The 15,399-nt window shown below is 45.6% G+C and overlaps 1 protein-coding gene across 3 annotated transcripts; it reads left to right on the top strand.

Moving 5' to 3' along the window:
* Positions 1-3,506: 3,506 nt before the first annotated feature.
* On the top strand, positions 3,507-15,088 carry MPHOSPH10 (M-phase phosphoprotein 10). 3 transcript variants are annotated; one of them, XM_081888949.1, is made up of 11 exons: positions 3,507-3,632; positions 5,187-5,865; positions 6,709-6,857; positions 7,493-7,673; positions 8,279-8,420; positions 9,178-9,245; positions 9,981-10,118; positions 11,069-11,179; positions 12,261-12,368; positions 13,391-13,618; positions 14,881-15,088. In XM_081888949.1, exons 1-11 carry the CDS (start codon positions 3,541-3,543, stop codon positions 15,025-15,027), a joined length of 2,043 nt encoding a protein of 680 aa, XP_081745075.1. In that variant the 5' UTR covers positions 3,507-3,540; the 3' UTR covers positions 15,028-15,088. The 3 variants fall into 3 exon arrangements, with proteins under 3 accessions (XP_081745075.1, XP_081745076.1, XP_081745077.1); XM_081888950.1 differs by having other exon boundaries at positions 3,508-3,632; positions 6,712-6,857; XM_081888951.1 differs by lacking the exon at positions 3,507-3,632 and adding an exon at positions 4,425-4,468.
* The last annotated feature ends 311 nt before the right edge of the window (positions 15,089-15,399 follow it).

Genomic DNA, 15,399 nt, shown 5'->3' with positions numbered 1-15,399 from the left:
GTTAAGCCACTCTCGGAATTGTAGCTCTCTGCCCCTCTAGCAAACTATTTCTTGGCGGGGGAGCCAGGCCTGTTTAAAGTGGCATCACAGCGCCTGGTGCGGACGTGGCCGTGGTGGGACCCCATGGAAGAGACCCTGCCTTCTCCAGGAGGCTGCAAAAAGAGGGACAAATCAAGGTGTGCAAAGCAAAGCTTCTCTCCAGGTCCCTTCCCTCGTCGCCTGCAAAGTGCAGCCTGCCCCCCCCCCGCCCCACAGGGGTCTCCGCCTCGGAGCCCCGCCTCCCCGGAGCCTGGGAACCCCTACCTGCTGTCAGGGGTCGCGAGAGGGCCGCCATCTTTGAACCTGGCACGCCCGGCAGAGCAGCTGTAACGGAGAACCCGCTTCCATGAAGCCAGAGCGAAGGCGAGAGAGCGCTGGCAACGGCACCGCCGCAGGCTCAAAAAGGGAAGGGAAGCGGCGCTCGCGAAAAGATGGCGAGGCGGCCTTCGCCGGGGAGAGCCGCAGAAAGGAGCCGCCGCGCGGTCCTAGCGCGACTCTTTTTTCTAATGGCTTTAGCCAAATACTCCCGTTTGACTGGAAGGGGAGAGGGGAGACTTCTGGTCTAAGAAGCTCGAAAGTCAGAGCTAAATCCAACATCCTTCCCTGGTTTGTGCCCAGCATCTGGTGTGTGTGTGTGTTTAATGAGAAGCATAAAGGATGAAACCCAGGGGTCAGCAAACCTTTTCAGCAGGGGGCCGGTCCACTGCCCCTCAGACCTTGTGGGGGGCCGGACTGTTTTTTTTTGGGGGGGGGGAATCAACGAATTCCTATGACCCACAAATAATAGAGATGCATTTTAAATAAAAGCACACATTCTACTCATCTGCGGGCAATTGGGCTGCATCCGGCCCCCAGGCCTTAGTTTACCTGCCCATGATCAAACCTCCCTAGAAGGTAGGCTCTACCTGACTCTGGCATCTGAGGCAGCACCACCAGCACCACTCAGCTGGGCTGGGTATTTTTTATGTGTATTTTATTTATTGTTTATTACTATGTTTGTTATGTTGTAGTTATGTGTGTTTTTCATGTTGTAAGCTGCCTTGAGCATGGGCTGAACTACGGAAGGCAGCATACAAATAAACCGTAGAAATCCAGAATGCAGCAGCTAGATTGGTGACTGGGAGCGGCCACCGGGACCACATAACACCGGTCCTGAAAGATCTATGTTGGCTCCCAGGACATTTCCGAGCACAATTCAAAGTGTTGATGCTGAACTTTAAAGTCCTAAATGGCCTTGGCCCAGTATACCTGAAGGAGCGTCTCCACACCTATTGTCCAGCCCAGACACGGAGGTCCAGCTCCACGGGCCTTCTGGTGGTTCCCTCACTGTGAGAAGCAAAGTTACAGGGAATCAGGCAGAGGGCCTTCTCGGTAGTGGCACCCGCCCCGTGGAACACCCTCCCGTCAGATGTCAAGGAAATAAACAACTATCTGACTTTTACAAGACATCGAAGGCAGTCCTGTTTAGCCCAGAGTGGTTGGGGAAACCCTGCCAGATGGGCGGGGTATAAATAATAAATTATTATTATTATTATTATTATTATTATTATTATTATTATTATTATTATTTAAATATATGTACTTTGGTGCATTACCAAACAGAGAGTAAGTCTCTATCTGCAGGTGCAGTCTACCTCTGAATACCAGATGCTTGGGACTAAAGACCCAGGATCACCTGTGGCCTTAATATTAAGCTGCAGAAGGATAGTCATGTTAGTCTGTTGCTGCAAGCACACTAAGAGACCCATGGGGCACCTTAAAGGCAAGATGCTTCCCACTGTACATGTTGCCCTCCTCAACTGTTATTAAGCCCCCAGGCTATACTGCTGGGGGTGTGTGCCCCCAGTTCTCTGGAGCACGTTGAAGGCTGCAGAAAGTCAGGAGGGGCAGCAGAAACCAAGTCTCCGGCCATCATATAGATCAGTGGTTCTCAAACTATTTTCTCTGGGTCACACTTTCAGAATAATAAATTGCTCATGCCACACTGAGTTTTTTTAACTGATAAAACAAAGCAAAAAGAAACAACTCCTAGCAGGAGACATGATAAAGGTAAAGGACCCCTGACAGTTAAGTCCAGTCGTGAACAACTCGGGTTGCGGCGCTCATCTCGCTTTACTGGCTGAGGGAGCCAACGTTTGTCCACAGACAGTTTTTCTGGGTCATGTGGCCAGCGTGACTAAGCCGCTTCTGGCGAACCAGAGCAGTGCATGGAAACGCCGTTTACCTTCCCGCCAGAGCGGTACCTATTGACCTACTCGCATTTTGGCGTGCTTTCAAACTGCTAGGTTGGCAGGAGCAGGGACCGACCAGGAGCTCACCCCATCACTGCGATTCGAACCACCGACCTTCTGATCAGCAAGCCCAAAGCTCAGAGGTTTACACCACAGCACCACCCCCGTCCCAGGAGACATGATAGAGTGGCATAAAATGATGCTTGGCCTGCATGCTCTGCATGCACCAGGAATTTAAAACTAGTCGTCTTCCGGATCCCGTTGGAGTCTAGCCACCAAGAGCCCCAGCCAGCATGTCCAACGGTCATATTGGAAGATGCGGTCCATCACCATCTGGAGGGCACCCTGTCCCCGCTCCCCACCCCTGGGATGCATTAGCTCAGAATGTAGAGTTGGGAGGGATCCCAAGGGTCATCTAGTCCAACCCTCTGCAATGCAGGAATCCTATGCACACTTAACTGGGAGCAAGTCCTGCTTGAAATCAATGGAGCTTACTCCTGAGTAGGCATGCAAAGAGCAGTGTGGCTCGTTGGGTTGTTTGTGGGGATAAAGTGGGGGTTATGCACACCACCTCGAGCTCCATGGAGGAAAGGGGTGTGTGTATATATCTATCTATAGAGAAACAGTTAAGTTTTAATTTTATTTCACAGCATAAAAATACAAAACACAAAAGACAGAATAAGAACCAGAAATCAAACCCACAACTCCCCCTTCCACAAACACATTTAAAAGGCCTTAGAGTGCTAAGAGGATTTATGTTGCCATCTGTTTCCCGTCCCTCGCAGAAGGCCACCTGGCGCGCAGGATCGCGTGGAGAATCGGGCATTTCTGGGGCTGGACTACTTGTCCTCTGGGGCCCCTTTCCGCATGCTTTAGGCGTCCCATGATTCAGACTTGTCTTCTCTTGTTGTTTTTAAACCGATCATTTTATTGTTTTATTCTCTTTTTAAACCGCGTAGCAATCAAGAGGCGCGGGGGGTTTATGAAATCAATGGTGTCTCTGCGCGTGTTCCCGGCGGCGCTGCAGCCTGGCCCGCGAGGAGAGGCCGCGGCGCCTCCTCCGCCCCGAGCTCGCTCGCTCGCTCGCTCTTCGTCTCCCGGCCCCCGAGGAAGGAGGAGCTCAGCCCCCGCGCCGCCCGGGCCGCCTCCTTCGCCTTCCCCGCACGCGGAACCTTCGGCGCTCGACCGAGAGGCGGAACCTTCCTCGGCGGGCTGAGGGACGCGGCCGGGCCGGCGGCGCAGCGGAGGCGGCGAAGAGGACGAGGAGGACATGGCGGGCGCGGCGCTGGCTGCGGGCGGAAGGCTGGGCGCCTGCTTGGAGAGGCTGGGCGCCGCCACGGCCCACCCCGAGCGGTTCCTCAGGTAAAGGGCCATTTTTGAAAAAGAAGAACGCGTGTCTTCAGCGTCCCGAAGCACGCGGGCGAGTGAAACCCGGCCAGAGTCGGCCCCACTGAGGTCCTTGGAGCCGAGTTAGTTGGTTTCATGGAAACCGAGAATCGTAGAGTTGGAAGGGCTCTTTTGACTGAGGACTGTAGGAAACCATCATCTTCCAGTGTTTCTCAAACTTGGGTCCCCAGCGAAGGGACCTCCGAGGGGCATCTAGCCCACCCCCGCCATGCTGGCCCCGGGCGCCGCAGGGAGGCTTCCTCTCGAGGACGCCTGGCGCGGGATGTCGCCCTCCCCCTTGGCGCGGGGGGTTGCAGGCATTATGGGGGGGGGGTCATTCCAGGCGGGGGGAGCCTGTGGTCGTCCAGGCTGTAGGTCGTTGCTGGGCTACAGTTCCCTCCATCCCAGACTGTTGGCACTGCTGTCTGGGGCAGGAGAGTCCAGCAACGACTTAAGAGCCACCCACTTCACATCAGGGGCAGACTGGGATAATAGGGTGCCCTCAGTGAAGACAAAATTTGGTGCCCTCCCAAAAATATTTCTTATTTTCACAACAGAATCATAATTCATTTTGGTACAGTTGTTTTAAAATGGATCTCAGTAGGTACCCATAAATATGGGTTTTATTATTATTGTTATTTTGCACCCCCTTGGCTTGGAGGGGCCAACCTTTACGTTGGAACCAGCCACTTCACCTTAAATCTGGCACTGTACACACACACACACACACACACAGTGTTATATGTGTATACAGAGAGAGGAGGAGGAGGAGGAGGAGAGAGAATGTTTTTAAGCATCAAACAGCAGTCCAGGTAACTTTGCTATGGATCTTGGAAGAATACCCTCAGTTACTGTAGCCAGGGGGGTTTCCACAGGTAGGGTGTCACCACTAGGAAGGCGGACAAGGGACAGGGCCTGTCAGAGGGACCATTTAGAAGGGCTTCTTCAGCAGATCTCAAAGCACGGTGTGTGAGATATAGAGAGAAGTTCTCCTTTGAGTTTTGGGGACCCATGTCATTGAAGGCTTTCTGCATTAACCTCAAAACCTTGAGTATTGTTAGTGTATTAGCAAACTGCAGTTTGTTCAGAACTGATGTTGCATGGCCAACTTGCGTGCATTCTGTACCAGCAGTAATGGTGTATATAAGCATACCTAATTTTATTCCACAGATATTGCTCCTTATGAGGACATGGGTGCAGCTGCATGCAGTCCAGCCTCCCACTCCCCTGCTGCTGCTCCCCTTCTGGCCACAGGAGTGGAGCTGGCTAGGGCTGGGGCCAGGTTTTCCCCCTCCCACCCCTGCAGCCATGGGGACCTGGCTTAATAGACTATAATATAGTGTAAATTTGTGTGACTTGCTTTATTGTGATATTTGTTTTTTTGTGGTGGTCCGGAACTGAACCTGCAATATCGCTGAGATATGCCTGTATATTCACATACTTTTCCTGTTTCTGCGTCTTGATCTGACAAAGACCAAAACTTTATGACTTTTAAAATGTACGATGTCTTACAATTTGTTTTGACTCCAGCATTCAGGATGGACTTGCAGATGACTTCATCTCTCTAACAAAAACATTATACGATTTCCACAAAATGCTTGGAGCTGATGTTATTTCTGGAAGTCCTTTAAAGGAACTGGTGATAGAGAACTTTGATGAAGAGCAGATTTGGCAACAGCTAGAACTCCAGAATAATGCAGTTTTAGGCTACTTCAAGAGAGCTGTTGCTAGAGATGTGGAGGGAGAGGAGGATCTATGCCTTCTTCCAGCTTCAGACAAGGATGGGTCTGTCTCAGAAGACAATGAGGATCAGGCGGGTAATGAGGACCAGATGGAAGTAGAGGCAGATTTCAACAGCGATCATCTTGAAGAGGAAAGTGAACTTGAAGGAAAGAGAAATTGGCTTGGGGCCATGGAAGACGATGCATTTAGTGACGATGATTCCAATATGGACTTTGACATTGATAAGTTGGAGCAGCAAACCCGAACATCAAAGAGCACTGTGAAAAAAACAGGAGAAAAGTCCATAGTGGATGACAGATTTTTCAAACTGGCTGAGATGGAGGCTTGTTTGGATGCAGTAGAGAAAAGACAAATCGGAGAGAAGGGTGATGAAGAAGAAGAAGAAGGAATAAATTACTTTGAGGACATTTTTTCTGAAGATGATGAGAGTGAGGATGAAGAGGAATTTGGAGACTCCAAAACGAAGGTAACTGCATAAAAAGGTGTAAAACATCATATGTTAAAAGCTAAACACTCAGAGGGTTTAGTAATGACTTCATAATGCAACTGTCCTTTTTATTAATAGCATTTTGTGGAAACAAATGCAGTTGAACATTACAAACAAAATCATAATAACAATACAAACAAAATCATAATAAATCAAGACGACATGCTCCATGTGTACAAGTAAGGGGTAAGAGCAGGGAAGTAGTGAGGGAGCTGGTGGTTCAGATCAACCCATTGCTCAACGTTCAAGTAATAGATCTGTATAAGGAGTCCATATATCAGAGAACTTCCCATCTTGTATTTTTGAAAAGTTACCTTCTCACATGCTGCCTGTAACTGTCGGTAAATAACAGGCTAACTATTTGCATTGTGTTCGTTAATTGGAAAAGGGACTCACAATTTGCATTGACTGCCACTAAGAATGGACTAAATGGAGAACAGCAAAATGGCAGCTGAACTTTTCATTGATCTAGCTGGAGCAAAGGTGTATCTGAATCCCTGAGGCATCTGAAAGCAGAGTAGGAAGAAAAGCGATGCATGAGAACATGTTGAAAAATATTCTCAAAGTACTTTTTAACATTAAATCACATGGGTCACTTTGGCCACATCCATGCTTGCAGGTCCTGAAAATAGAATTGATTGTTAATAAAGTATTTTAAGACTTTGGTTCATGCTTCTTCAGGAAAAAACTGTAAACTATCCAGTTTATTTAATAAGCCTATTTAATATAGCCCCTTTACTCATTTATCTTGTTCAAATGTTACGTTGAAACTTCAGGAGCCTCTTTGTAACCTCTTGCTGGTTTCTCTCTTCTTCTTCCCAGCAGATCATCAAAAGTGCTCGTGATCTTAAATATCAGGACTACTTTGATCCTGTGGGTGATTATGAAGACTTCACAAGTGAACACAAGGATAGTGACAGTGACCAGATTGAGGGAAAGGAAGAAGAGGAAGAAGGCGACATAGATGATGAGTATGTGGCTTATATTTTGAGGGCAGTGCTAAGTGGATGATAAAATGAAATGACCAGTTCATGTTTACTCAGATGTTAGTTTCTTTGTACTCAGTGTGGTTTTCTCTCTGGTAAGTGTGCATAGAATTGCATCCCAAAGTTTTTTGGGGAGAAGAGGTAATCTGTGAGGAGATAAATATTGTTGTGTTGTCAATACAATAGCATCTTTCCTATCTGGAGAGCTATACTGCTTGCAGAGTCATGTATGAATAGTAAAAGGGTCATCAACATGGTGTCTGGAGACGTACTCATTAAGGCCTTCCCTGGTTCCCACATGGCTCTTCTTTCCTCACTCTGATCCCCAAATTAGGTTTGAAATAAGCCTTCTCTTATAGCCAGCAGAATAGGCTTCTCTCTCTCTCTCTCTCTCTCTCTCTCTCTCTCTCTCTCTCTCTCTCTCTCTTTCTCTCTCTGTGTGTGTGTGTTTGTGTGTGTGTGTGTGTGTGTGTGTGTGTAGTGTCCATGACAGGTTTTCCAGTTTGCAGGCGTGTCCAGGCGTGTGGTGTTCCAGCAGGCTCATGTGTTTATGAATGAATCAAAAGCTTAATGAAAGTCCTTTAAAGGTCTCTTTTTCATGTAATGCTGTTTAACTACAGAGCTGAGGAAATGGATGAAATCAAACAGAAAGGAGGGAATGAAAAAAGCAAAGAACCTTCTAAAAGAGTGACGTTCAGCTTGCCAAATGACAGCGACATAGAAGAGGAGATAGATATGTTCCAGGCAAAGAGAAATAGTTCCGCTGAAACAAAGTCGTCCTTTGAGAAAAGACAGGAAAAGGTAAACTTTCTGTTGCATCCCACCAAACCAAATGTGTTTATCTCATGCCATCTGAAACTAGCATGTTTATAGCAAAAAATAAGAACTTCAAGCATGAAAAAACAGAAAAGAGAATAAGGCAGTGTTTGGGATCCTAAGATAAGTTAACTTAAGGAGGTTTACAGAAGGAAAGTTTCATGTTTCCCTTGCCTCTGGCAGACCCCATGCATCCTAAAAAGCTTTTTGTAGGATTGGGGCTCCTGAACATTGGGGGATGGGGTGTAGGAGACTGATGGGGAAAGGGGGGTGGCATCACCCAAAATTGATCTTGGAGCCTAAGATAAGGAAGTTCACAGAATGGAAGTTTCTCTTCTTTTCCTCCTTCCAACAGCAGCCCCCACCCCTCAATTTGACATTTTTAGGAGGTTCCCTAGGCTCTCTCTCGAGTCGTTTTCAAGTGAGAGGGTGGGGGGAAGGTCACAGGTGGCTGCAGTGGGAGAAGGGGATATCAGCTGTCCTTCTGCGAATGTCCTTAAGTAAACATGTAAGATTGAAGCCAGGGGAAATAAAGTGGGATTGAAGCCATGGGAGACGAAGTGTCTTAAGAACTTTTTTTTTTTTTGCAGATGAGCGAAAAAATTAAATCGCTAGAAAAGGAACTGCTGATGGAGAAGCCTTGGCAGCTGAGAGGTGAAGTGACGGGACAAAAGCGGCCTGAGAACAGCCTTCTGGAGGAAATGGTTATTTTTGACCATGCAGTCAAAATGGGTAAACATTGCACTTTATAGCAGCGCTTTCACTTAAATGTTCCTTATAGGGCAGGGCTTGCAGCAGCAGGTGACCCCCTGCATGAAGAGCTGGGAACTATGTTGGGGGTGCCTATGAGCTCTGGGCCAGGAGAAGTCACTGATGTAGAGGCACCGACACTTCTGTGTGGCAGCTGTGCCATTTCCTTCTGCAGTCATGCAGATTCTGGTAACCTTTTATATAGCTGTAGCACGGGGGCCAGACCTTTGTCTTTTTCCTCTTCCTGGAATTTTTATAAGCCTCCAGGCTTATGTTTTATGTAGAGATACTGTAATTTTGTACCTTTAATAGCTGCAAATTATGAAATCAACCTTCTAAGGTGGGCAACCTCTTCCCAGACCCTCTGCTTTCCATCCATGGTTCTTAGCATGATGCAGACTTCCTAGAATCGGTCAGGCCATGGCTAAGGGGGACATTAATTGTGTATGTCTCCCAGTCTCAAGCAGAGACTGATCCTAGTCTGTCCCAGGAGCTCATCTGCATTTGCAGCCAGGATCATCTCAGGTTACACTGCTGCCCTCAAACAGCTGTACCTGTGTGCACCCAGTTCATTATGACCCTTAGGTTTGGGTGCTGCTGCTGCTGAAGTGATAATGGTTACATGTCTTTTCAAGTGGCAGCTGGCAATAGAGAGAGAAGCCTGCTCTTAACCCATAAGGTTATTTACAAATGCATTTCATTAAAAAAAATCCTGAGTTTGCTGCTTTTGTATTCTTAGCTCCTGTGATCACAGAAGAAACAACTCTGGAGCTTGAAGAGATTATCAAGAGAAGGATAAAAGATCAGGTTAATAGATTTGTTTTCATGTCTTTGTTGCTATTGGAGGGAGAATGGGAAAGAGAACCCAGCAGATTTTACATTTGCATTGAAAACGTACATTGAAAAAGAACAAGAACACAGCTAATGTTGCTTAAGCTTTAAACAATGCCCTTTCTGTATCCCCCACTTCTCAAAGGGTCTGATAAATGCTTGGGAGTTCCTTATTGTCTCCCTTACTATTGAATATCTGTAGTCTGCCATCTGCTTATTATATTGTTATCAATTAGACTGAAGAGGCATCTCTTCAGTATATGATGAAAGCTACATAATGAAGGTTTCAGAGTCAGCTCTGTGGGAAGGGAATTCTGCAGTTTAAGAGGTTGCCACACAAAAAAGCCTTCTGTCACATAATGGGGTGCAGAGTCTTCACTACTGTGGCTCCCATTTTATGAAATCTCCTCCCCAGGGAAGCCAGTCATTGCTTCAGGACTGCCATCAAAAACTTAAAACATTTTTCCTTAAAGAGCCATCCATGTAAGATTTAGTATTCTGTGATGTGTAGATTTGCAACTGTCTTAAGCAGAATGCAATCTCATTGACTACCCTTCTCTAAAACAAAAGACAGAATAGAAATGTTAAGGCAAATGAATGTGAATGGCTAAATTCCTTGTTACCTACAGAAAAAGCTGCTCATGGTTCTGCATTGTTTTTAATATGGCTGTGGTGTTGTTGTTGTTTTTTTAAAAAAAACCTTTGTTTTAGGCTTGGGACGATGTCGTTCGTAAAGAAAAACCGAAAGAAGATCCCTATGAATATAAGAAGCGGTTGACTCTAGATCACGAGAAAAGCAAGCTGAGTCTTGCAGAAATTTATGAGCAAGAATATTTGAAACTTAATCAGGTGCCTTTTGAGGGAGGTTGTATTGGTTGTTAAGGGTGCTTGAGGGCCCAACGTTATCTGTGGCAGTGGGCAGATGTAGAAGTAATGAGCTTCCCTTGACATGGTTTGCATTTTGTGGCACTTGAGAGCTTCAGCCTTGTTTTCTCAGACCTGAAAGGAGCAGAAGCTTTTAGGACAGAAATGGGGAACATGATATCCTCCAGGTGTTGTGGGACATCAGTTCCCATCAGTCCCAGCTAGCGTGGCCAGGAGTCAGGGAAGATGAGGAGGAGGAGGAGAGTTGCTCTAGAGTGAATTTGCATGTGGCTTCCTTCTCAACTTCTCAACTCATAACTGCAACTCTACTCTTCCAAGCCTTTCTAAATCAATTGTTTGTTTCTTTTATTTTTTTTAAAAATGGGCTTTAGAAATTTTCTGTAATTCACATTCCATGGCAATCCCGTTGTTGAAAGATCCTGCACCACAGTGCATCATTTAGGCCCTGCACGATGCTGCCAGGGAGCCATTTTGGTCCTGAGAAATAAGCAGAGGGAGGGGAAGTGCAAGTCATTTTGTATTTTCTCCTTCCTCCCCTTCAATGCTGATTCCATTTGAAATAGTCTCTTGTTTCCTTTGCAGCTGAATTATGCAGATGAAACTTGTAATATCTGAAATATAAATCAGGACTTGAAAAACTCACCATTTGGCAATTAGGAATGGTTGGGGGGATTTTTTTTTGACCTTGTGTATTTTGTGAAGAAAGCCCATAGCATCTGGGTTTAGCCAAGGGCGAGTGAGCCTATAAATTGGTAACTCTTAGGGACCCAGAAAAGGGGGTGCATTTAAAAGTAAATAAATAAACTTCCCCTTTCCTGGCCTCTAAAAGGCCAAAGGTAGCATTTGCTTTCTTTTGAATGAAAAATCTTGCTTGGAAGTTGCTCTTGTCTAATCCCACATTGCTCTTAATCCAGAAAAAAACGGAAGAGGAAGAAAAACCTGAGCATGCAGAAATACAGAAAATGATGGACTCGCTCTTCCTTAGACTCGATGCCCTTTCTAATTTCCACTTCACACCTAAACCAGTAAGTATGGTAATGCAACTTTGTTTGCAGGATTGTGCATAAGAAACGATCTTTGTAGAAAAGGGTTGAAAGCTGTTTTTCTGCGCTAGCTGGATGGTCCAGATATTTTCCCTTGTTACTAAGTGTACATCCTCTTTCCTGCAAGTATCTCAAGTGGCCTACATGGTTCACTCTCTCCCTGTTTTGTTCTAATAACATAGTAACAGCAACAGAGAAGCTGTAACAAATAAAAAAAGATATTCCTGGCCATGCCTGTTTGTATTTCTGCTGCACATGTCCCTGTCTTTCTGTCCAGGCTGGAATACAAGTTTGGCTCTTAAACCTCTGTAACAGAATGCTAACTCTGCCATCTTCACATCTAATTTCCATAGGTTATGGGATTACCTATAACTTCTCAAAAGCAAGTTACTGCTTTACATACACTTGCTAGAAAACTTGCTAGAAAGCTGATTGCAACCCAGTCAATGTCTAAATTGTGGGTAAACCTCTTTGTGTATGAGCAAGTCTTTGATTGGTTAGAAAGTGAACTATTTGGAGTTAATTATTTTGGCTTTGTGTATAGTTACTTTTACAAAATTAAGACTTGGTGTTATGCCCGCTGCCTTCCTGGATGGTCGCTGTAAGAAATTACCCAACCTATTAAGGTTAGGTTAGGCTAAGAGCCAATGGCTGACCCAGTGAATTTCATGGCTGAGTGGGGATTTGAATCCAGGTCCCCAGGCCCTAGTCCAGTCTTCTAACCACTATACCCATTATGAAGTCTAGGGAGCCTTGTCAAATCCGTATAGCCCCATTGACCTAAGTGGAACGGAATCACTTCTTAACTCTGGGATATGGAGCCTCTTGCCTTGCAAATGTTTTTTGACTCCCTCATCCTCCAACAACATGGCCAATGCTCAGGGATGTTGGGAATTGTAATTCACCAACAAAGCCACAACTTCCCCCTCCCTGGATTAATGGAATTCAAGACCAGGCTTTTAGGGTTAGGGTTTGTCTACGCCCAGGTAAGTGTGTGTAAGATTGCAGTAGAAGTCATTTAACGCTGTTATCTAACATGCATAGCCTTTTTTATTTCCCTTAGCCTGTCCCAGAGGTTAAAATTGTATCCAATCTCCCAGCAATAACCATGGAAGAAGTTGCACCAGTGAGTGTTAGTGATGCTGCCCTCCTTGCACCGGAAGAGATCAAGGTAAGGCACTAATTCACAGCTCCCAGTAGCTTTCCACTTGGCCCATCATTTGCTGGGCAGCAAAGTACACTCCATTCTTGGGAACCCAGTTTCATTCCAGGGTCTCTGAAATCGGAGGAAACAAATGCAGTTTGATTTGGCTTCGTTTATGTAGGTTTTTCTCAAAATCTGGTGCTTTCCCCCTCTCGTGCTCTTTCAACAGAATCTTAATGTTTATTATTAATATTAGACACTTGTGACCTGTTTTTTTCACCTTACCTGAGTGTCCAAAGCAGCGGATAAAAAGCTAACTTACACATTTTTATCAAATGCAATGAACATAATCGCAACAGTGGAGCCAGAGCAGGAACATAATAAAAAAATGCACCCACACCTCAAGTCCCTCTGGAAGACAAGGGCAATCTTGTTTTTAAGCATTTTCACGGTAGCTGTAGGCAACAAATTGTGCACAGATGAGAAGGAACTGCTTCTGTTGGCCACCTGCATGAGGCTAGCTGCCTAGTTCCCCCTTTTGTCCCTTTCCTGTAGTGTTTTGCCTGGCTGTGGTGGAGCTGGTGCCAACTTGGCTGCTGGTGACTTAACCATTGCCACCCAGGCATTAGTCCCCTGAATACAGTGAGACTGACTTCTGGGTAAACTGCCTGCATTTTCATTCCGTCCATCAGCAGGCTAGTAAATGTTGTGGGCTTATTTACAAGGCTGGAGAAAGGGTAAAGAGTTAGGAGGGAGGGGCCAGGGAAGCATACTGGGGACAGAGTACCAAAATTTGACTGCAGTGGTGAAAAAAGCCCTGGTGTGTACTCAACCACCTAATATTCATAGGCAGAAAGAGTGAGCTGCTGAGCTGCTGAAGACCTAAGTCAGGGCCTGGGGGGAGTTGCAGGCCAGAGAATTGTGGAGTGGGGTGCCAGCTTGGGGAAAGCTGCAGCCCGATAGCTGGTACTTTGATTTTGTATATTTGTGTGAAAGAGAGTTTTCTATGTTGCTTTTGGATCCCACTCTCAGTCTGTTCTTATTTTTAGGAGAAGAACAAAGGTGGGGATGTGAAAACAAATGCTGAAAAAAACCCCACTGACAAAAAAAGGGAACGGAGGAAAAAGAAGCTTGTTAAACGCCTGAAGCTGAAGGAGAGGGAGAAGCGGCAAAAACTCCTGGAGAAGAATTTGGTGCCAGGGGCTAGACTGAGCAAGAAGGCTTCGGCTGAGAAACTGAAGAAGCTAACCAAGGAAGGTAGAACCTCCTTGCTCAAGGTAAGGTTACTAAATAAACGACTGGATAAATCAATCTATTCTTCTTTCTAGAGAAGCAGACTTTAGTCCAAGGCCTTTGTGTGTTCTGCTCCTGAACTTGGGGTGTGTGTGTGTGTGTGTGTGTGTGTGTGTGTGTTTGCCTAGGCTATCCTGGTTCCCTTCAGATGTTTTGGACTTCAAGCGTACAAAACATCTGCAGGGAACTGGGGTGGGGGAGCAAAGGCTGATGTACTACAACTTGCTTATTAGGCATATTTGGTTTGCAGGATCAAGTTTGTTGTTTGTTTTTGCTAGAAATGCTGAGATCCACCCAACGGAGCCAGGTGTAAAATAAATAGTGCTTGAGGATGGGGTAGGGGTGGAATAGTTAAGAAACAGAGTGCCTCTGAGCACGTGCTTAGCCCAGGTCAGGTATTTGTTTTCAGTACCAAAACTGAGCTGACAATCCTGTCACACAAAAATCCACCCTTGATTCTCTATACACACACACACACACACACACACACACACACCTCAGCAGCCTTTTTTTTTTAATTAAAAAAATCCTGAAAAACAGCATCATGGGCAAACTGGAGGTCGGGTAATGAGGCTCTGGGGTGGTGGTGCTGAGGTGATGAAAAGTGGTGGAGCAGGACCCAGGCAGGCAAGCAAGCCGATGCCAGAGAAGGCAGGTCCTTCACTCATCTGGGGGCTGGTGTGTTTCTGTTACAAGCATAATAGTATTCTGAATATGATATCTGAGATGGATTTCTGATAATTCTCTGCACCTTCAGCCCAGTGGAACCGCAAAACAACTTGGGCATTGTTTAAATGAAGTATATTATGGCAAACAAACCTACCTTCTGCTATGCTTTGTTGGTGAAACATAAGACCCTTTTTAAAGGATAGAGTGATTATGGTGGAGTGACTTGAAGGAATAATGTTTAAAATTCCACTGGGGCTCCCATTGCTCTTAGTCCTCGATTATAAAGGGATGCTTTCCTAGTGCTGCATGCTTATCTCTCATTAACATGCATTAAGCATGAGAGTGTAGATAACGCCAAGCCTCCCTTCCGCTTTCTGGATTTATTATGCTGCCAGAAAAAGGGTATTGCATAACATAACAGCTGCTGTTTGCCATTTAGTTATCAATCGGAATACAAATGGGGTCTTTCTATTATGCATTCTGCTGGAACAATTAATTGGCTGAAACTGTGGGGCATTATTTTACTTTACATGTGCATGTTTCCATTTGTTCTGAAATAAATGTTGCTCTGCTACAGGATGATGGCAAAGACAAGGCTTTGAAGTCCTCCCAAGCCTTCTTTTCTCAGCTGCAAGATCAAGTAAAAATGCAAATTAAGGATGCAAAGAAAATCCAGAAGAAACCTAAGAAACGAGAACTCTCTGCCCAGAAGCTGAAACTGTAATATATTATGCATGTTGTATTTTATATAAATTAAAAACCAGGGTTCTGTTTTTCTATTTTAAGCCTGTTTTTATTCTCTGCTTTGCATAAAGCTGTTTAAAAGGACAAGTTACATTGAAAATAACTCTTCCATTACTCAAAGCAAGCCCACTTAAAAGAGTCCATTGGGCATGGGTTACACAGGCACGCTGGTAATTATCAGACGACAGGCTCCACTGTTGCAGAGGCACTTTCAGGTACAGTCATACCTCATGTTACGTTTGCTTCATGTTACGTTCTTTCAGGTTATGTCCCGCAGCGACCCGGAAGTACCGGAAAGGGTTACTTCTGGGTTTCGCCGCTCGCGCATGCACACAAGCACTAAATCGCACTT

This window comes from Podarcis melisellensis, assembly GCF_964234715.1.
Source record: "Podarcis melisellensis genome assembly, chromosome: 14".
Taxonomy (NCBI): Eukaryota; Metazoa; Chordata; class Lepidosauria; order Squamata; family Lacertidae; genus Podarcis; species Podarcis melisellensis.
Note: the sequence above shows the minus strand (reverse complement) of the source record. Positions and strands in the feature narration are given on the sequence as shown.

What these genes read in the sequence shown, in the direction of transcription:
- MPHOSPH10 (XM_081888949.1), top strand. Translation starts at nt 3,541, where the DNA reads ATGGCGGGCGCGGCGCTGGCTGCGGGCGGAAGGCTGGGCGCCTGCTTG. An exon ending in AGAGAAGGATAAAAGATCAG is followed by an intron (nt 9,246 to 9,980) that starts GTTAATAGATTT and finishes CCTTTGTTTTAG; the next exon opens with GCTTGGGACGATGTCGTTCG. An exon ending in AATATTTGAAACTTAATCAG is followed by an intron (nt 10,119 to 11,068) that starts GTGCCTTTTGAG and finishes CTCTTAATCCAG; the next exon opens with AAAAAAACGGAAGAGGAAGA.